Genomic DNA, 22,831 nt, shown 5'->3' with positions numbered 1-22,831 from the left:
GTTTGATTTTCCCTCTGCCTGTGTCTCTGTCTCTGTCTCTCTCTCTCTCTCTCTGTCTCTCATGAATGAATAAATAAAATCTTTAAAAAAGAATAGAGGAAGACTGTTACAATGAACCAAGCAGAGGTTTTTCTCTCTGAAGGAATAATCCTTCATTGGTCCAAATAAAGTTCATGTTAAGATAGAAATTCATTTTCTTTTTTGGTTTAGTTTTGTTTTAGAAATTAGATTTCAAACATTAGAACCATATAAAGCAAGAGCTAAAAAGTCATACTTGTAGCCATAGTGTTCCAGAAGAGAAATTACCCCCTCTCGTTTTCTTCATCCTGGTGGTGAGCCTAGATGTGATATTAAGAGGAAGTACTGTCTTTCTTTTATCTATTCTATTAGAATGGTTCAAACAGCACAGTCACTGTTGGCAAAAATACCTTTGCCTCCAAAACACTTCTCTTCCTCTACAGTCTTTGGACATAGAGAGGCTTGCCTTCTGCCAGAGTGCCGCTGCCTTCCTGTCCACCCTTTTATACTGAGCTTGAGTTTGTTTCAGAAATATGGGCACATAGATGATTTATGTCTTCAGCTGGTTGAGTGCATGTTTTCATCACACAACTCCAGATAGTTCCAACATGCTGTCAGACTGTTTTTCATATTCCAGGATGCTGACCAGAGGATATTGATTTCCTGATTATCCCAAGATTAGTGGAACCACTTGCAGCTTGAGAAGCATTTGAGTTTAAAAAGAAGAAAAAGAAAGGAAGGGAAATTAAGGAAAGGGAAGGGAAGGAGGGAGGGAGGAAGGAAGGAAGATGATTCTAAGCTAGATAGCAGAAGATGATAAAATAAAGTGTTGTAATAAGACACAATTTACATAAATTCAAATGCATCTATTTGAAGTGGAATAATTTCAATGAGTTTGGAAAAATTTATTTATCAAGTATCTATCACCATAATTGATAGAACACTTCCATCACCCCAAGAGATTCCCTCATGCCCCATTATACCCCATTACCCCAACCTGTTGTGTCAGGTAATCATTAATCTGGTTCCTGGTGCTGTTGATTAGATTTTGCTTATTCTAGAATTACATATAAATTGAACTATACAGTATGTACTCTTATATCTGGCTCTTTCCTTCAGTATAATGTTTTTGCAATTCAGCCACATTGTAGTTATATACCTATACTTCATTTATTTTTATTGCTGAGTCGTATCCCATAGCATGGATGTGCCACAATTCATTTTTCCATTCATTCAGCTGATGGTCATTTAGGTTGTTTAAAGTTTGGGGCTACTATGAATTAAGCCACTGTGAACAGTTATGTACAAGTCTTTGTGTGGACGCATGCTTTCATTTCTCTTGGGTGAATATCTAGGAGTGAGATGGCTGGGTCACTTGACAACCAGCTTTTAAAAAGCCAGTGGATGCTCTCTCTGGATCATCTGGGTGGTTCAGTTGGTTAAGCAGTAACTCTTGATTTTGGCTTTGGTCATGATTTCAGAGTTGTGAGACTGAGCCCCATATAGGTCTTCTTGCTGGATGTGGAGGCTGTTTAAGGTTCTCTCTCTCTCCCTCTCCTTCTGCTTACTCTCTCTCTCTAAAAAAATTTAAAAGCTAGTGAATGCTCTCTTATTCATGATTTCTTCTATTTTACATTATCTATTGAAGTTTCTCAGTTCCCCTAAAATGTATCTTTGACACCAAAAGGTATCAAAAAACATAAATAGAAAAAAAAGAAAAAAAGAAAAAACAAACACCTCCCCCACACACACACACATACACACAACTGTCTGAAGAAAGGAGAAAGGAAACAAAGAAATTTACCCTATCAATGTCTTCTGCTCAGATTGCATCTGAGTGGACTGACCAAGAGAGAGCCCCAGAATATCCCATCTGTATAACACTATTGTAAATTATCTTTTTTAAAATTTTAGTTTCCAATTCCACATTGCTCCTGTGATTTTGCTAAACTCATTTATTGTTTCTAGTTTTTTGGTAGATTCCTTAGAATTTTCTACATAAAAAAAAAAAACCTGCACTATCTGCAAGTAGGGAAGTTTAACCTCTTTTTTTTTTTTTTTTTTTTTTTACCAAATTTTATATCTTTTTCTTTTTCTTACCTGATTGCAAAGAATAGGGATGATGAGAATAGACATCTTTGACTTTTTCCTAATAATAAGTGGAAAGCATTCAGCCTTTCAACACTTAAGTATAATGCTCCTGTAGATATTTTTGTAGATGCCTTTTATCAGGCTGAATAATTACTTTCTGTTCCTAGTTTGCTGAGAGTAGAATTTTATTTAATGTTTCTCTGTATCCATATGATCATGTGGTCTTCCTCTTTAGATTGCTAATGTGGTGAATTGCATTGATTGATTCCCAAACATTGAAGCAATGTTGCAATCTCTGGATAAAATCTGCTTGTTTGTATATATTGTTTTTTTGTGTATGTGTTGCTAAATACAATCAGTACTTTTTTTAAAGGTGTCTGTGTCAATGTTCGTGGGAGATGCTGGTCTGTAGTTTTAATGTGTTTGGTTTTATATGAGAATGCTAGTTTCACTAATCAAGCTAAGAAGTGTCATCTTCTATTTTGTGGAAGTGATTGTATACATATGGTATTACTAATTCTTTCTTAAATATTTGATAGAATTAATCAGTGAAGTCATCCGGGTCTGGAAATTTATTTTTAGATTTTTTTTTTTAACTCTGAATTCAGTTTTTTACATAATTATAGAGCTATTTGGGTTGTCTGTTTCATCCTGGGTGAATTTTAGCTGTTTGTAAATTTTAAGGAATTTGTCTATTTTATCATGGTTGTAGAATATGTGCACAAAATTGTTCATTGTTTTCTCTTACAATATTTTCACCATCTGCTGTGTTTGTGGTGATATCACCTTTTGTTCCTGATGTGGGTAATTTTTGTCTCTTTCTTCCTATATCATTCTTGCTAAACTTTCAACAATTTTATTGATATTTTTAAAGATTCAGCTTTTGAATTTTATTTAGTTTCTCTATTTTTTGTTAGTTTTCAATTCTTTGTTTTCTGCTACTTATTATTTTCTTCTCCTGTTCAGTTTTCCTCATTTGATTCTTCCTTTTCTATTTTCTAAAGTGATAACTTAGGACATTTCTTTGAGACCTTCTTTCTTTTCTAATACAAGCACTTAATGCTATAAAATTCCTCCTAAGCACTATTTCAACTGCTCCTAAAAATTTTGACATGTTGTATTTGTTCACTTCAAAAGAGGTTTTGATGTTTCCTGAGATTTCTTCATTGACCCATGGCTGTATTGCAAAATGTGTTGTTTAATTTATAAGTGTTTGGAAATTTTTCCATCATCTTTCTATTACCAGTTTCTAATTTAATTCCATTATGTCTAAGGATATACTTTGTAAAATTTTGATTCTCTCCAATTTAGTCCTCCTCTTCAATTTTTGACTTGTTTTGTAATCAGCAATTTCCATTCCAGCGAAACAAATATTCTAAATGTGAATATATGTACTGGAATAGATTAAAATCAGGTTACTATGATGCCTAAGCACCATGGGTATAGATGCTTTCCCAGCATATGTTTGTAATAAAAGTAAACTTGTTTTTTATATTTATCTTCAATTGAAAAATGTGAGACATTTTATTTATTTATTCATTTATTCATTTATTCATTGAGAGAGCACATATGAGGAGGGGTGGGGCAAAGGGAGAGGAAGAGAGAGAATTCCAAGTAGGTTTCCACATCAGGCATGGAGTTCTATGTGGAGCTCAGTCTCTACACCCTGAGATCAAGACCTGAGCTGAAACCAAGAGTCAGACACTTAACTGACTCAGCCACCCTGGCACCCCTGAAAGAATAATTTTAAGTATTGGAAACCAATATTGTTTAGACAGTCACATGGATGACATACTTTGGTTTGTGCATAGAATTCTTTTTTTTTTTTTTTTTAAAGATTTTATTTATTTATTCATGATAGTCACAGAGAGAGAGAGAGGCAGAGACACAGGCAGAGGGAGAAGCAGGCTCCATGCACCGGGAGCCCGATGTGGGATTCGATCCCAGGTCTCCAGGATCGCGCCCTGGGCCAAAGGCAGGCGCCAAACCGCTGCACCACCCAGGGATCCCAGTGCATAGAATTCTCATTCCACCTCATCTTTCCCCTAACCATTTTAGCCAGTAGGAAAGCTAGTTTCATGATTGGATAAGATTTTTCAAAGAATTAAGCAAGCATAAAACATTCTTAGGAATAAAATTTTGAAGTGAGCGTCCTGGAAGAGATTTCCCTCTATATTATGGTAGTATTTTCCTCATTGCAGGCTTTCCTACTCATGATTTATTTGTCATCAGTTACAAGATGTCCTAGTATATTCACCACACTGTTCCCAAACCCCATGGAGTTGTGGAGGTGGTAATAGAATGGAATAAAAGGTACAATGATATGCATGGGTGGGGCTTAAATCTTCAAATTAGTAGCATCTAGTATAGAGTTGTTAAGAGTGAAAATAATTATCTTTATCCAATTTGCCATCCCTGTTAGCAGAATCTTACTTTAGGGACTGGGGCATTTCAATCTATAGCTCTTAAATTTCAATATGAATGCATCTCCTGCCATTTTGTTGATGTAAGAGTCTCCTTCAGAGATTTAGGAATTTGCATTTCTAAAAAGCACCAACAGAATTCCTCTCTGGACCACTCTGTGAAAGCCATGGCCTTAATCAATATGTGGGTTATTAATGCTCCCAGGTAAGCAGTTATCTGGAATTTGTTCCATTAGCCTGTTATACCCCCATCACATTTCTAGTAGTCCTGGGGTCTTCTGCTGTATTGGCATATTTGCCAATAAAGCTATATTAAGAATAACTACCACAGTGATGAAGATTTAACAAACCCAAAGCCAATGTGGCACCAATGAGAGAGGTGAGAATCAGTGGATAAATACTTCAGTCTTTCCACCCATAGGAGGGTGATCCTGAGCTTCATTCCACCTGGTTCTTCTGAGTCTATAATACATTACTGTCACCCAAATCCATGTCTTAGGGTTTGATTTCATGGGGATCCAAAACAAAATAGGAAGTATTCAATAAATATTTGTCGGGTAACTTTTTAAATGTAGTCTAAAAAGAAAACACAACAAATAGAACATCAAATAGAGAGAATGCACCGAGACACTGAAAATTTCTGGGCAAACATCCTCTACATCATTTCTTCCCCTCTCTCACAACCTCCGATATTCAGATTCCTTTTCTGAGTCGATAAGCAAGACTGTCAATTTTGAGCTGCGAAGCCACCTGTTAGAAAAGAAAGGAATAAGAGTTTCTTCCAGGTTTCCTTCAGTAACAGTTCCTGCGACTTCTCTCATCAGAGAATTTGTCTTTAAATATACGGGCTTTTTAATGAATTTTCTTTTGTTCTGACCTCATTCTAGACAGGATTCATGGTCATAATTCTTTGAATAAGATTGTCCATTTGTTTTCTCTTCCTCCTGACTGAATAACTATTTCTTCATGGGTTTCCTTTAATTCAACTAGTAAGATTTAGGCTTCAATTAGCCATTATCACAGTAATGTATAATAAACCACTCAAAAGCTCAGTGGCATTTAACAATAAATATTTATTCTTATGGTCATGAGTCTGCTGTTTCACTGTAAAATCAGCTAATCTGGGGTGGGCTCAGCTGGGCTCTGCTTCAGTCTGAGTGTTTGGCTGAGCTTGGTTCCTCACTGTGAGTTGGACTCAGATCTGATCCATGTGTATTTTTCCTGGGCTTTCAGCTGAAGAGGAAGTAGTTACTCAAGACTTTTAAAGCTTCTGCTTGCCTCAAGACAACTAACATTTCATTGACCAAAGCAGATCCATGGCCAACTCCAAAATCAAGGGGCGAGAGAATGTACTTGGCCATAGCAAGGGTGTGGATGTAAATTTTACCCCATGAGAGCCAGGAATTGTAACTAATAACTCAATCTCCCACAGAGTCCTGGCTGATTGAGATGATGATCTTGTTTGGCGGTTCTCAAATTATGATCTGGAAACCTACAGGAGTTCCTGAGATCTTTTAAGTGGTCTGCAATGTTGACACTATGTTCATAATAATAATAATGTCACATTATCTGATTAATTTACTTATTTTTTCTTGAGTGTGCCATGCAGTTTTCCAGAATGTATGAGATATATAACATGGCAAGAGACTGACTACAGAAGTAGATAATCCAACTGTTTTCTGAGGAAAAAAAAAAAAATAAAGAGATTTGCAAAATGTAAAACAATGCTACATTTTCAATAATTAGGTTTCAAATATATGGTTATTTATTTATTTATTTACAAGTAGCCTCCGTCCCCAGTGTGGAGTCCAGTGTTGAACTCACGACATTGAGGTCAAGACCTGAGCTGAAATCAGGAGCTGGAAACATAACCCACTGAGCTGTCCAGGTACCCCACATGGTAATTTTAAAGAAAAATATTATTTATGTTAACAGGTAATGACTTTATAATTGACATTTTAATAAGTTTGTAAATAAGTATTTTTAAAATGCGTTAGGTTTTGTTTTTTTTTTTTTTTTTTTTTATGATAGTCACACACAGAGAGAGAGAGAGAGGCAGAGACACAGGCAGAGGGAGAAGCAGGCTCCATGCACTGGGAGCCCGACGTGAGATTCAATCCTGGGTCTCCAGGATCGCGCCCTGGGCCAAAGGCAGGCACTAAACCGCTGTGCCACCTAGGGATCCCTAAAATGTGTTAGTTTTTATGCCAAATATAGTTAAGTATTAATAGATATAATCTACATAAATAAATGCTCTTTGAGGTCTTCTATAATGTGTTTTAATTCTTTTCCTATTTTTTTATTGTAGCAAAAAACACATAATGTAAAATTTACCATCCCAACTATTCTTAAGTGTACAGTCAATAGTATATTTTCATTGTTGTGAAACAGATCTCCAGAACTCTTTTCATTCTTTCATGTTGCAAATCTCAAACTCTGTACCTATCAAACAACAACTCTCCTTTTCCTCTGCCCCCACCCCTGGTGACCACCATTTTACTTTATGTTTCTATGAATTTGACTACTTTAAATACATCTTGTGAGTGTTTAAATACAGTATTTTTCTTTTTGTGACTGGTTCATTTCACTTAGCCTAATGTAACACGTGACAGGATTTGCTTCCTTTTTAAAGGATGAATAATATTCCAGGGTGTGTGTATGTATATATATATACCTACAAGTATATATATTATATATATATGTATTATCCATTCATCTATCAATGGAAATTTGGGTTGCTTCAACCTCTTGGCTATTGCAAATAGTATTGCTGCAAAGAGAGGTGTGCAAATATCTCTTTGAGACCCTGCTTTCAATTCTTCTGGATTTATACCCAAAAGTGCAACTGCTAAACTGCATGGCAGTTCTATTTATAATTTAATAATGTATTTTTAACTAAGCTTTTTGTTTTGAGATAATCATAGATACATATGCAGTTGTAAGATATAATACAGAGAAATCTATGCACTCTTTTTATTTTTTCTATTTTTTTAAAAGATTTTATTTATTTATTCATGAGAGACACACAGAGAGAGAGAGAGAGAGAGGCAGAGACACAGGCAGAGGGAGAAGCAGGCCCCATGTAGGGAGCCTGATGTGGGACTCCATCCCAGGTCTCCAGGATCACACCCCAGGCTGCAGGCGGCACTAAACCACGGCGCCAGCAGGGTTGCCCAATCTATGCACTCTACCTAGTTTGTCCCAATGGTAAAGTTATAGCACAATATCTCAGAAAGGATATTGTCTTTGAGACAAGGAAGTTACCAGAACATTTCCATCAGCACAAGGAGGACTCATGATGACCTTTTATAGTTACACCTCCTTCCTTCCCACATCATTAATCTTTGTATTGACCTTTCTTTCTGTACTGAAAAATATTGTGCCACTTTCTCATGGTCTACATGGTTTCTGATGAGAAATCTGCTGATTTTCAAACTATCTCCTGCTGTATATGAGGTGTTATTTCTGTCTTTCAGTTTCAAGATAATTTCTTTGTCTTTAGTTTTCAGAAGTCTGATCGTAATGTGTCTTGGATTTCTTTGAGTTTATCATATTTGGGGTTTGCTCAGCTTATTGAGTCTGTAAATTTATGTCTTTTGGGAAATTTGTAGCCATTTTTGCCTTGCCTTCTTTCTCCTACCTTCAGTTTTTTATTCCAGTTATTGCACCTTTTTGTTCTAATCTTTCCATTTGACTCTTTTTATATCTTTAGTGAAACTTTCTACTTTTTTCTTTGTAATTGCTCATTAAAGCATTTTGATGACTGCTTTAAAATCTGTGTTGGATAATTCTAATACCTCTATAGTCTTAGTGTTTGTATCTGTTGATTGTCTTTTTTACATCCTCTTTGGGATTTTTCTGGGTTTTCATATGATTGGAATTTTTTTTTAACGGAAACTTGGATATTTTACTGAGCCTCTGGATCTTATTTGAGTCCTGGATCTTATTTAAGTCCTTATTTAAGTGTTAGCTTTTTTTTTTTTTCTTTTTCTTTTTTTCTTTTTTTTGACACTGATCTGGCAAGGGAAGAGGCAATACCTCCTTACTATTACCAGGTGAGGGTAAAAGTCCTGCTACCCCACTTGGCTTTCTGGAGGGGTTGACAGCTGGAGGGGTTCTCTTCATTCTTGCTGGGTGGGGAGGGGAGTTCCAACTCCCCACTAATACTCCAGGGATATCTGCCTGGCTGGGAGAAGTAGGAATACTTTGTTACCACTCCTCCCATAGCATCCACTGACACTATTTTTGGCATTGAGGGATGCTGTGTCACTACTGAGCAGTGATACAAGTTTTGACCATCTACTAGACTTCCTTTGACACCACCCCACCTGGTTACAGTCTCTTGAGAGTGAAAGTCTAAGCTCTCCACTTAACTTTGCTGGCCTGGGTAGGAGTAGGGTACAGGTTTTTCCTGTGGCAGTGTAGAGCAGTTATTGTCTAAAAGTTTTCTGCTTTACTAGGCTGCCCCTTTTCTTTTCTTCTGGCTAGAGAGAACAGGTTGTCAGAACCTTCTTTTGTTTATGCCTAATGGTGTTCTTGGATTTCTGCCTTCTTCAGCTCCGTATCTGGGATATGTGAGGCAAAAAGGGAACACAAGGAATATACCACTATGTTGTTCTTTGGGTCCTGAGTTCCCTACCTGGTCTGCCTTCTCCTTGCCACCTTAGGAGTCTTTTAGTGCTTACCAGGGTTTTTATTGTACTTAGCAGGAGGAATATGGAAAAGTATGCCTAATCAATTTTCTTAGAAATAGAAGTCTTAATAATTTTTGAAGTATAAAGAATTCCTGAGACCAAAAGTTTTGGGAACTGCTGATAATATTCAAAGGTTCTCAGGTTTGGGATTTCATGGATATATAAAACAAAATAAAAGATTTTAAAAAGTAGTCTCAATAAAGGTGCTTTCTATTCATTACATCACACAAAATAGTTAAAAAAAAAACAAATGGTTCTCTGATAATATATCACCATCTTTTCACAAAAGAAATGTATTACCATGAAAAATTAAAAGACCAAAGATCTCAAATGTTACAGTCCTTCAAAGTGTACAAATATCACATTATAAAAAAATTTTCTCTAAATAGTCTCTTTTTCTTACCTCCACTCCCTCTGGTCCAGTGAAAACTCAACTTTACATAAATACCAATAGACAGAGAGGCATGTGGGAGCTCCTGCTCTAGTTTACCTCTCTGGCAGTGGTGATTTTAAAGTCAAACTACTTGGCCCATCGTAAGGAAAATATAAAATTGTGTTTAATGAAATTCGCTCCAGATTCATTTTATGGGTTTTCAGAGACAAGTATCTTTTTACACTTGAGCTATAAAATCAAGTTGCTTGTTTTATGTAGGACATTGCACTACACGTACCCAGGTTCTGGGATAACTGTCCAATATGATGTTGCAACAAGGTCCATAAGAAGGACATAAGGGCAGAAGCTTCTTGCTATTTTTGGATAGATATTTATTATAAGCTTTTCTTATGTCTTTCCTCATGTTTTTACCTAGAGTCGGTTATAATAGGTATATTTTTAATACCAAATAGATAAATAAATAAAATATTGGGCCCAATCCACATAGAGTTAGGCTCTGCAGCTGTTCTCCTCTAGACACACTGGTAGCATTACTCAATCTCTGCAGAATGATGAGGACAGGGCCCTTTGCTCTTCCTAGGTTCTCCAATGGTCAGTAGAATGTTTCTCCAGGACATGGTACCCAATCACTGGATCTATAGAAATAGGCTTTCTGAAATGGTTGAGTTTCTCTATGTAAGAAGGAATCATTTAAGTTCCTGTGGCTTTGGTTTACTTCAACAGAATTCTCTCTAGACTGAATCATTCCCCAAAGGGCCATCAAGCCAAGTGCCAATTTAATCTCAAATCCTCAAAGGAAAAGCTTACAGTTGTCAGTGGTGTGTCCTTCTCTAGATGGAAATAAGACAGATCTAGCTTTCTGTTGGGGCAGGAAAACATTGATTGCACGAGAGAGCAAATGCTCTCACAGTCTAATCAATCTCACAGAGCAGATGGATGTGGCAATTAGTGCAAAAACAATTTTGCCAAGAATATTAACACTTCTTGAGTTTATCAAAAAAGGGTGAAGTTTCTAGTCAATAATTTTCTAAATTTATAAAAGAGTTACTGGTGAGCAACAGGGTGTGGGATGTCTAGTCTTGTGCTCTTGTGTAGGCCAATGAGGTAACTAGTAAAAACAAAATAATTAGGTTCTTTGTACACATCAAGTAAGATCCTGGAGTTGAGAACAAAAGAGTTTCTTAATATATGCTCTAACTCTTCTAAAAAATACTGAAATGATTATTTTGTTTTGACACAAGTTATTCAGAAAATTGCTTTAATTCTTTACCTTTGCAAACTTTGGTACAGTTTAGTGATCTACAACAGAGGTTGACAAACATTTTCTACAAGGGGCCAGAGAGTAAGTATTTTAGGCTTGATGGCCATATGGTCTCTTTCACAGTCACTCTAATTCTACTGTTGTAGCATAAAAGCAGCCACAGAGAATATAAATAAATGGACATGGCTGTGGTCCAATAAAACTTTATTTATAAAACAAGTGGCAAGACAAATTTGGGCGATGGGCCATAGATTGCAGAAGTCTGATCTAGGGCTTTGGTATGGCCATTAGATCCCCTCTAATATTATAGAATATTTTCTCTTTCCAAAATTAGGGCACTTATTAGAAGCACCGAACTTAAAAAAGGCAGTGTTTCTAGAATGATTGAAAGAAGTCATGGGACACCTGGGTTGCTCAGCGGTTGAGCATCTGCCTTTGGCTCAGGGTGTGATCCTGGAGTTCCAGGATCGAGTTCCACATTGGCTCCCTGCATGGAGCCTGCTTCTCTCTCTGCCTGTGTCTCTGCCTCTCTCATGAATAAATTAATAAAATTAAAAATAAAAAAAAAGAAGTCAGTTCTTGGGGCACCTGGGTGGCTCAGTCAGTTAAGCATCTGCCTTTGGCTTGGGTCATGATCCCAGGGTCCTGGGATGGAGCTCCACATCGGGCTCCCTACTCAGTGGGGGAGTCTGCTTCTCTATCTCTGTATCCCTTTGCCTCTTCCCCCACTTGTTCTCTCAGTCTGTCTCTCAAATAAATAAACTCTTTAAAAAAAGTCAGTTCACATGTGGTTTCCAGAATTTCTTTTTTGCTCATAATATGGAAATGTGCAGGAGGGGATGCCTGGGTGGTGCAGCAGTTAAGTGTCTGCCTTTGGCTCGGGTCGTGATCCTAGAGTCCCGGGATCAAGTCCCACATCAGGCACCTTGCATGGAGCCTGCTTCTCCCTCCTAGGTCTGCCTATGTCTCTGTCTCTGCCTCTCTTTCTCTGTGTCTGTCATTAATAAATAAGTAAAATCTTAAAAAAAAAAAAAAAAAAGGAAATGTGCAGGAGGTATGCTTACCCTTTGAGTAATCTCACTTGCCAACCAAAGTCTTCCTATATCTTCCTCAATATCTTTGTCCTTCTCTTCCTGAGTCCTTCTTCCTTCTTCTAGCTCTCTTTTCTTTTTCCTTTAGTTTTATGTTTTTGCACAATTGTCCCCCTACTCCCTTTCCATATTTAACTTAATTTTCATCAAGTAGGATCTTGTAGCATAGCCTATCAACCTAATCAAGAATTGAGTGTTAAGGGTATGAATCTTTAGTAAGGATAAAGCGGTGAGTGCCAAGGCAAAAACTATAGCTACATTTTGAGAGATGAAAGAGTTATTGAGAGATATGTTCACTAGGACCAATGACACAAATTCTCTGTGATTCAGTTTAATATCAATAATATAATGATAGTACTGTATCTACCTTATATGGCTGATATGCAGATTAAGTGAATTGTTTTGTAAGTGGCTTAGAATAGTGTTAGTATTTGAGTTCAAGAACAAGGCAAAGATATCTTCTCTCTCCATTATTATTCAACATTGTACTGGGTGTTCTAGAAAAGAAAAAAGATATTTAGATTACAAACAAGATATAAAACTATTTTTATGTGACATGATTATCTGTGTAGAAAATATGATGGGATCTACAAAAAAGTTACTAGAACTATTAAGTGAGAATAGGCTAGGTTACAGAATGAAAGATCAATATACAAAAAAAATCAATTCTGTTTTATATTCTAGGAACAAACAATTGGAAATAAAAAATTCTAAAAATATATGCGTGGAGTAAAAAATATGAAATAATTTAGTGATAAATCTTATAAAGATATGCTAGAACCATACATTGAAAACCATAAAACATTGCTGAGACAAATGAAAGAAGACCTAAATAAATGAAGAGAAATATCATGTTCATGGATCTGAAGATTCAATATTGTTAAAAGGCCAATTCTCCCCCAAAATGATCTTTGGAATTGAAGGAATCTCAATCAAAATTGAGTAGATATTTTTTTTGTGGAAAGTGACAAGCTGAACCTAGAATTCACAGGGAGATGAAAAGATCCAGAATCACCAAAACAACTTTTAAGGATAATAAAGTTTGAAGACCTTAGATTACTTAGATTACTTGATTTTTAGGACATCTAGAGCTAGTAATCAAGACAGCATGGTCTCAGTGGAAAGTTTAATCGAGAGCAAAAAAATAAATAAAATAGAAATTCCAGAAGTAACACACACACACATATGGTCAATTGATTTTTGAAAAAAGTACAAATGCAATTAAGTGGAGAAATAATAACTTTTTAAAGAAATGGTACTGGAATAATTAGAAATGTATATGCAAAATAATTAAAAAAGAAAAGAAAAAATTTTTGACCCATACCTTGATACCTAGATGATATGTAAAAATTAATTCAAAATAGATCATGGATTTAAATATAAATCCTAAAACTATAAATCTTCTAAAATAAAAGAGAGGAGAAAATTTATGTGACTTTAGATTAGGCAAATATTACTTACATATTACACAAAAGTAAGAATTTTAAAGACAAAACCAAAATTGTTAAATTCAACTTCACCAAAAAACTTTTCTGTTCTTCAGAGAACACTGTTAAATGAATGAAAACATAAGCCATAGACTGAAATACTTGCAAATCACATATCTGACAAAGGACTTATAACCAAACTACATACAGGACTTTCAAAACTCAATAATAAGAAAACAACCAATTAAAAAGATGAGTAAAAGAACAAACATTCCATAAAGGAAGAAATATGGGTAACAAATCATATGAAAAGATATTAAGTAGGGAAATGCAATTTATTACAGAAATACAAATTAGAGTTGTATCACTACACACCTATTAGAATGTTTACAATTAAAAAGTCTGAACTTATCAAGTGTTGGTGAAAATGTGAAACCATGGGAACTCCCATATACTGCTGGTAGGACTGTAAAACAGTACAACCACTTTGGAAAACAGTTAGTTTCTCAAAAACTTAAATACCTACGGTATGAGAAGTGACTTCTAGGAATTAATGCAAGACAAATGCAAGCATATGTCCATAGAAAAGCATACAAAGAAATGTTCATAGCATCTTTGTAACAGCTCCAAGCTGGAAAAAAACCCCAAAATCCATCAATCGCTTAATCGACAAAACAAATTCCTCTATATCCACAAAAGGTAGTATTTCTCAATAATAAACCAACTGAACATGGATGAATCTTCAAATAATTATGCTTAGTGAAAGAAGGCAGACAACAGTGAGTGCATTCTGAATTCTTCTATCATTTAAAATTCTAGTATATACGAACTAAGTTAGTGACAGAAAGCAGATCAGTGGTGTCATGGGGATGGTGATTAATGAGGATGGGAAGGTGGGAGGGAAGGATTATTACAACAGGGCACAAGGAAACTACTGGGATAATGGATATGTTCATTGTGCTCCCAATTGTGTGGGTGTACACACACACACACACACACCTATCTAGATGTGTGTGTGTGAAAACTTATCAAATTGTATACTTTTAAACATGTGCAGTTTCATTGAATGTCAATTGTACTTAATAAAGCTGTTAAAAATGTTGGTAGCCTGCTCTAATAAATTGTGTAGGATCTCATGATACGCATTTTTCTGTCAAACATACCTTTCAATTTGTGTTATTTTCCTATCCAAATTTTGGATTAATTTTGTTGTAGTTTTTCTTTTTTTGTCCTATATTATTAGTCTTGGCTAATTCTTTTTGTAATAAGATGTGGTATAAAAACACACACAAATACAAAAATGTCATATTTCAACAGGACTGTTAACAAAAGGCTCTTTACACGTGTCAGTTTAAAAAGCCCCACTAAAAGGATTGTCCATGGGATATGGGTCTTGTTCCATATTTCTCCTAGATTGTCTGATCTCATTCATTTACTAGCCAAACATGCATTTCTGTGCCAGGATTTGAGGAATAGAAGTACATGATACTGAATTTACTTGTTCTTAAACAGTTGATTATAACTGTAGTTTAAGCATTATATGAAACAGTAGATACTAGATAGAAAGTTCTCTTGATGTTAGATGTGGCATCTCATCTCTATATTATTATTTTTTCTTAAATGTCTCATAGAATAATTTATTTTCAGATTCATTGTGACACATTCTGACATTTGAGTGGTTTGATTTTGTTTGATGTATTACTCTTTTTCAAAAATGGGATAAGTGCCAAATGCCTCTATGAACTTCAGTGAACATAGCACAGGATTATTAATTAAATGTAGTTCTTCACTTGAAAAATAAGTGTACTGGACCCTACCAATTGGCGTGTGAATTAATTTAATATAGTTTCAAATATAGGAGTGATCGAGTGCAGTTAACTTTTTATTATGCTATTTCTATTTCTTGAAATGCACACCCTTGTTTAGAGATTTTCTTTTTCTCCCCAAGCTAAGATTTCTGTCCTTTTTAGTTTAGCCTTTATGGGCACGTTGCAAATATGCTACCTCACTATTTTTCAGGTCTATTGTAGTAGAGCCAATTCTTCACTTCTCTGCTTCTCACCTGTTTCTGTCTATTTATTTGTGTATAAGATGTCAAAGGAAAATGAAAAGTAACACCTCAAAATACCACCTTGAAAAAGAAAATGCCAACAAATTCTTTTCTGCACCTGAAGCTTTTAATTCTTTAATCCACTATGGAATGTTGCTTAATTACATATTTTATTATGCATAACTGAAAATTATGTACTTTAGTTTCAACAATGATATGAAAGCACGTATTGTTTATAAATAAAGAGAGGCTGGTTTGTCTCTTCTTTATGTTACAAATATTTGTGGAATTCTCACAGGTTCTCCGACTAAAATTGGCTTCTTGAAAATTCTCAGGGAGTTCTGAGAAAAATTTCTTTTCAATATTTTCTCCAGAAATCAGAAAATTCATTACTTTGCAAAAAGTAAGATAATGTTAGAATATCATTATGGGCAAAAACCACTGAACAGTTTGAATATTTTCATAAAAATTTCATCTTAATGAGTTTCGCAAAGTACTTACTAATGGGAAAATGTTACAATAGTTGAACTGGGGATGAAACGTCAGGGGTTCGTTACATTATTCTTTTTTTTGTATAGTTGAACATTCCTATGATAAAGTGTATGTTTTGGGACGCCTGGGGGTGGCCCAACGGTTGAGCGTCTGCCTTTGGCTCAGGGTGTGATCACGGAGTCCCAGGATGGAGCCCCGCATCGGGCTCCCTGCATGGAGCCTGCTTCTCCCTCCGCCTGTGTCTCTGCCTCTCTCTCTGTGTATCTCATGAATAAATAAATAAAATCTTAAAAAAAAATAAAGTGTATCTTTTTTTTAGAAAAAAAATATTTTGGTTATATGGCTCTTATACCAGGAAAGCAAACTTTGGGCGTTAATATTTCATACACTTGATTTCAATTAGTGACAGAATTTTTCATATTAGTAAAATACCCGGTACATTAGATTTCTGAAAATTTTGAATTGCAATGAACGTTTTTACATTTTCTGCATTTGAAGAAGCTTTTATTAAGGAGAAGTAGCAATAGGAATGCATAGGTAGAAGGCTTGGGTTTGAAATCGATGAGGCCACTTAAGTGCTGCACAGATCAGTTACCCTTTTTGAGTTTCCCTTCCTGGGTCTTTGAAGAGGGAGTCTCAGAGCCTGCTGTCAGAGCCTCGGAATGGAGTGGAGACACGTTTGCAGCACTACCTTATATAACGAAACATTCTACAAATGTTGTTGCTGTTCTCATTTTCAGCATATCTGAGTGTGCTGCTAGTAAGGGGGCCTCAGAAGGGAAGAAGCCTTTGAGAGAGATATGGGAAGATCTGGAAATTAGAACGGGAAACATTAAGATGCTATCGAACAGGTTCATGCTCTGAACTAAATGCTCATTTTGCATCGCTCTGTCACAGACTTGATGAATTAACAGACATTACATATTTGAAAGTTCTCAACATCCTCGTTTGACAGGTACTGTTTCTTCTTTTGTGAGTGGAATATCAGAGCAGCACATGGGGCAACATTTCTTTATAGGGGTGTAAAGACATGAATTTGACTCTGTCACTGTAATGAAAATGTATTTAAATAGCACATAAAGCACATAATCAATAGCAGTAAAAAAATCAACTAATAGCACACAAATAGTGTTCAATGTTTAATTTAGTGCAAAATAGGTCACTTTAGAGTTTGTTTACTTGGCAAGGCAACAAGTATAAGATATTGTTTTACTGCATCTTCTCATCAAACATTATCGTAGAGAATGGGGGGCCCACGTCTCCCACTTTTTTGATCACAATAGGGATATTTGCAGGTGAAAATAGCTGACAGAACGGGACTTCGTACACAACCCTGGTATAAGGCAAGAAGCCGTGATGGAATTTTAGTGGAGTTATTTGGTAAAATCAAATTTGGGAATACATGATTCATATAAGTAGGGTAATGTAAGAAAGGCTTAAAAATGTTGCTCATCTTTTAAACATTAAATCCAAACTATTTTTATTTAACATTTGGTATTGTTTAACAGGTAATAGTATTCTGGACATACACCTTTCACCACATTTTTTTTTTTTTAAATAAGGGTACTTTATATTTTATCAAAAATGTGCATGTTAATAGATTGTAATTTAACCTTTGTCAAAAGACATGCAAGTATTTAGTATTTACATTAAAAGGATTGCTTCCGAAGAAACACTGAATCCATAATATGAATATGCCCCCTTTAAAAGTCAAAAATACTCATTTGTAAGATAAACTATAGTACCAGTATCTTTTGATATTTTTTAAACGTGATTAATATTTTTGGACCTTCATTGGTTTCCACACTATCATGCAAATTTTTGGCTTGCATCAGCCAGGTAGTTCTATTTTTTTATTGGCTATAGAAATAGGGTATACACATTTTAATTGCTCTTTTTGAAAATATCACCAGGCAGTTCAGAATACCTCATTTATTGATAATATTGTGACAATCAAGGACCTTAGTATCAGCTGATGATAACAATAGGGAATAGGGCAGAATTTAATAATGAAATGTATGGGATTGTCATTTTTACTCAATGCTGAACCATTTGAAAATGTCTTCTACTCAAGCTATATATTTTAGATAAGCACAGTTAGATATAGATATCACTACTTGGAAAAAAAAAAAACCACTTCTTTTAAGCTCAGAATTCCTTAGTACTAAATGTTAATCAATACACATTTTATACATAATATGTACAGATTTTTTAACCAAGTGCCATACAACTAGGGCACACATATTAGTTACCTTGGTTTTCAAAGGTTATGTGTCAACTCTGCATATTACGTGCCAAGGAGATACTGTCAACATTATTTTTTGCATAATGTGCAAGTATTATATGGCCACAGAGTGTAATACAAATTAGTGGCAAAGTGCTGAGGGAAGGAATCTATGACAGATTCAGATGCACAAGGTTGAATATTACCCGTAAACTACCTGACTCTGCTAAGGTCTTAACAGCACAAAGCGCTATGTCATGCCCAGCTTCTAAAAGTTTCTGAAATACGTGGACACAATGAAGCTTGTTCAAGGAGTTTTACCATAGCCACTGGTAGTAAGAGGACTGGTATGAACATTAAATGACATTGGGGGAGCAATGTGGAAGATGACCCAAACAAATCATCTCCAAATTGTGCCATCTTCTCTGAAAACAATTTTGCTCACTCCATCATGACCATCACTGTTTTTTGATCTGTGCTTTTAATTTATTTGTTTTTGGCTTAAAATATCATATCTAGGAAGATGATGCTGTTTAAGTTAAAGGGTCCAAGTGAGAGTATTATTAGTATTGTATTGATTTCTTACACACGCTCATCAAATGCATCCAAAATGTTATTTCAAAAGAAATTAGGTTATTGGGAATGGCAAAATCGTAATGGCAATCCAATTTTCCTTCTAAAAAATTAAATTTCTGGCACCTTATATTCTGTTGGGGCTGGTTAAAATAATAAAAGACTACTCCTTGCTTTAGCTTTTCCCTCTAAACCCAGAGGGGGGGAAAGAAAAGAGGAAGAAAGGATTTGGTAAAAAAAAAAAAAAAAAAAAAACTTCATGGCACACTAGTTTCTACTCATTTTTTTAAATACATGAAATCTAGTTTCTATTATATTAAATTTCTTTTCCTCAAATGGTTTTCCAAACTCGAAGTGAGCAAGAATGTTTAAAAGTTGTCTTCTCATTTAATAAAAAGAATTGAAAACTTTTTTTCGATACAATTTTGTTACAGCCAACCAGCTGCCTTCAAAGTAGTTCAGCTGTGCTTCAAAAGTAAATAGTACTTTTACAGCTGAATTGGGAGTCTTCAATGATGCCATTTTAGTTTCTTAAGTAAAAGTTCAACATTAAAGCAGCCCAGTTGCCTACCAATGAGCTCATCAGTGCCTGGAAAGATGTTAGGCATGAAGAGATTGGACAATTTCAGAACCAACTATCAAGGAATCCAGATACCCCTATTAACATCTAGGAAATCTTAAAAAGAAGCAGCAAGAGATAAAGTGAATACAAAGAAATAATAATCAAAAACTGCAACACTGGCCTCAATCCATTCCATGACCATTAGCACACCTCATTTTTGTATCTCGGAGTGTATGGAGTTTTATGTTGCAAGGATTCTGAAGACTGTGTTTAAATTCCAGGTGTGTTATTTTCTTCATTTAGTTCTTATAGTTATGACATACACAACCAAATGAGCTCAGAGTTATTAACTTATATTCCATTCATAACTTAAAAAAATACATTGCTAAGAGGTTTTTATACAGAAGGTCCATTTTTCCCCTACTTTATGTTACTGGTAAAGGCCTTTAAAATATTTATACATTAGCTTCAAAAAAAGTGTTGCCATAATTAAATATTGTGAAATAAAATGCAGATGAATTCATTCTAAGTACGTAACTCCTAGAGACTAGATTTATGTTTTTGTTGGTGGGTGTTTCGACCATCCTGCTATCTCTTGTTTATTAGGCAAAATGTTAACCCCAAACAGGTTATGGTCTTCACTTTTAAACTTAAAAAATGAGCACGTGTTTGTGATTTAAATTTACAGTGTTTCAAGTGACTTTTCAATCGCTCTTTTTAAAGTCAGTAAAATATCATCAAGAAAATAGTAACATGCACCTAACTGAGAGGGCCATCTTTGACTCTTTAAAGTTACTTCACATAAGCAGACAAACCCTACCATGTCATACCATACAAACAATTTTAATTGTGTAGTTACAGTCAATAACCACTCCTAATCAGAACATTTCTGCATAAAGAAAATTGTGATACACTTATAAAAACAGCCAGCTGTAACAAAATAGCTGGTGTTTTCATAGCCATAAACTCATAAAAAAGAAATACACCTTTATACAGAAATTTTATACAGATGTAGCTTTAAAATTGATTGTAAACCAAAGGAAGACACATTGCAAACATCAATTATTTTCACATTAATTGCATAATTTTCTAAGGTGATCTATTAGTTTTATTTACCTAAGCTTATTTGCATGATAGTAAAAATTGCATACAACAATAAGAGTGAAGCTTATAGTATGAATTGCTTGGATAACATAGAGCACTTTTTATAGGCAACTGTGTAAAGCACATTTTTCTCTATTTAAAACTTTTAAGACACTTTGTTTTACTGCCCATCAAAATACATTTATAAATAGAAAAGAATCAGTATGGTAACAAGAGAAGCAATATTACATTTAACGGAAACTTCCAAAAAATTAATTACAACATGATGCTGCAGGATCTACAAATAAATAATGAGGACTAAATTGTGTTTCACATTTTCTTTTCATTTTTTAAAAAATCATGTAACAATGAGAATGAAAAAAATTACAGTGAACTTTTATTTCCAAAATAAAAACAAATTTGAATTACGGCAGTGCCATATAATACAAGGCATTTGTTGGCATATGTCATCTTTAAACTGCATTCCACAGTCTATAGTTCTTTTGTAACATACAATAGAGTAACAAACTCTTTTTTTTTCTTCTTCTTCTTCTTTTTTTAAAATAAGGGGCGAGTTTCCAAAGATCAGTGTGGAGTGTTACAGAAATAATTAAAGGAAGGAAATCATAATCACAGAAAGTTATAATGCTTGTTTGAGGCTCCAGAATAATAAAAAAAAAAAATTTTTTTTTTAAATTAAAAAAAAAAAAAATCACTGGTATCATGCCTACGGGGTACACACCTCGATGTGTCCCGGGAACAGAAATTCTAACTTTTAATACCAAACAATCCTCGATGCTTCACCTGGGGCTGCCAAGCAGTTTGTAAAACAGAGTAAAACGTTTAGTGCAGTCTGGATCATCCTTTCTCAACTCTCCTGTTTGTGCAAGTTTCTGAAGCTTCATTGGCCACGCCGTGGACATGAAGGCTTTTCTGAGAATACAAGGCGGCCCTCTCCGCCGGTGCCGGTGCCGGTGCCGATCCCAGGGGCGCTGCCGGATGAAGGTGATGCTCCGGGCTCAGTCTTTCAAGTCGGCGTTAATGTCTGTGTTCCCCTCCACCGACAGCTCCTCTTCTAGCTTCACCGAGAAAAGGGTGTTAGCATTTTTGTCTTGGACGCTCTCTTCCAAATCCTTAAGCAACTCCTCCTCCTTGTACTCGGCCACGTCCACCTCCAGGCCCGAGTTGTCCTTCAGTTTGCCGTGGTGCTTCAGGTAATACCGCTGGTTCTGAAAGAACTTGATGATGGTGTACTTGGGGAGGTCGAGCTGCGCCGACAGAGTCTGGATGGCCTCCTCGTCCGGGTACAGGCCGACGTCTTGGATGAAACTCTGCAGGATGCCCAGGGCTTCCACGGAAATCTTGGTCCGCGGCCGGGTCTTCTGCCGGCTGTCGTCCTCCGCCTCGGCGGGCGAGGCCACCGTGGGCTGCCGCGGGGGGAGCCGGGGCCCGCTGGGCTGCTGCGCCTGCGCCTGCGGGGGCGGCGGCGCCGGCTGCTGCTGCGCCTGCGCCTGCGGCTGCTGCTGCAAAGACACAAGCGGACAGTCAGGGCTCTGCCTGCGGCGGCGGCGGCGGCGGCGGCGGGCGAAACCACCTCGAAGGAGGGGAGGGGGGGCACGGGGGTCTACCTGTGGCTTCTCCGACCGAGGCGGGAGGGGCGGGCAAACATTCCGGACCAAAAGGGAGGCCCGCCAGATGGCCCACGGCAGCGGGGAAGGAAGTCAAACAGATAAGAGGCAGGGAGGGAGGTGCAAGTAGGGCTGGGGGAGGGGGGGTGTCTGATGGGGGAGGGGGGTGACTGATGGGGGAGGGGGGTGACTGATGGAGGAGGGAGTGACTGATGGGGGAGGGGGGTGACTGATGGGGGAGGGGGTGTCTGATGGGGGAGGGGGGTGACTGATGGGGGAGGGGGGTGACTGATGGAGGAGGGGGTGACTGATGGGGGAGGGGGTAACTGATGGGGGAGGGGGGTGTCTGATGGAGGGGAGGTGTCTGATGGGGAGGGGGTGACTGATGGGGGAGGGGGTGACTGATAGGGGAGAGGGGTGACTGATGGGAGGGGGGTGACTGATGGGGTAACTGATGGGGGACGGGGGTGTCTGATGGGGGAGGGGTGACTGATAGGGGAGGGGGTGACTGATGGGAGGGGGGTGACTGATGGGGGAGGGGGTGTCTGATAGGGGAGGGGGTGACTGATGGGGTAACTGATGGGGGAGGGGGGTGACTGATGGGGGAGGGGGGTGACTGATGGGAGGGGGTGGCTGATGGGGAGGGGGGGTGTCTGATGGGGAGGGGGTGACTGATGGGGGAGGGGGTGACTGATGGGGGAGGGCATGACTGATAGGGGAGGGGGGTGACTGATGGGGAGGGGGGGGTGACTGATGGGAGGGGGTGGCTGATGGGGAGGGGGTGACTGATGGGGGAGGGGGTGACTGATGGGGGAGGGGG

The 22,831-nt window shown here is 37.0% G+C and overlaps 1 protein-coding gene across 7 annotated transcripts in view; it reads right to left on the bottom strand.

Moving 5' to 3' along the window:
• Positions 1-17,395: 17,395 nt before the first annotated feature.
• SATB1 (SATB homeobox 1) overlaps positions 17,396-22,831 on the bottom strand; it is a 101,756-nt gene continuing 96,320 nt past the window's right edge. For 6 of the 7 annotated variants that reach the window (XM_038570741.1, XM_038570743.1, XM_038570742.1 and 3 more), the window contains one exon: positions 17,396-21,906. In XM_038570741.1, the coding sequence (XP_038426669.1) occupies positions 21,403-21,906 (504 nt within the window). In that variant the 3' untranslated portion in view covers positions 17,396-21,402. The remainder of the gene's footprint in view (positions 21,907-22,831) is intronic. The other variant, XM_038570745.1, reaches the window with a different exon arrangement.

The sequence above is a fragment of the Canis lupus genome, chromosome 23, assembly GCF_011100685.1.
Source record: "Canis lupus familiaris isolate Mischka breed German Shepherd chromosome 23, alternate assembly UU_Cfam_GSD_1.0, whole genome shotgun sequence".
In the NCBI taxonomy this organism is placed as follows: domain Eukaryota; kingdom Metazoa; phylum Chordata; class Mammalia; order Carnivora; family Canidae; genus Canis; species Canis lupus.
The sequence above is the reverse complement of the archived record's forward strand: the minus strand, read 5'-3'. Positions and strand labels throughout refer to the sequence as shown.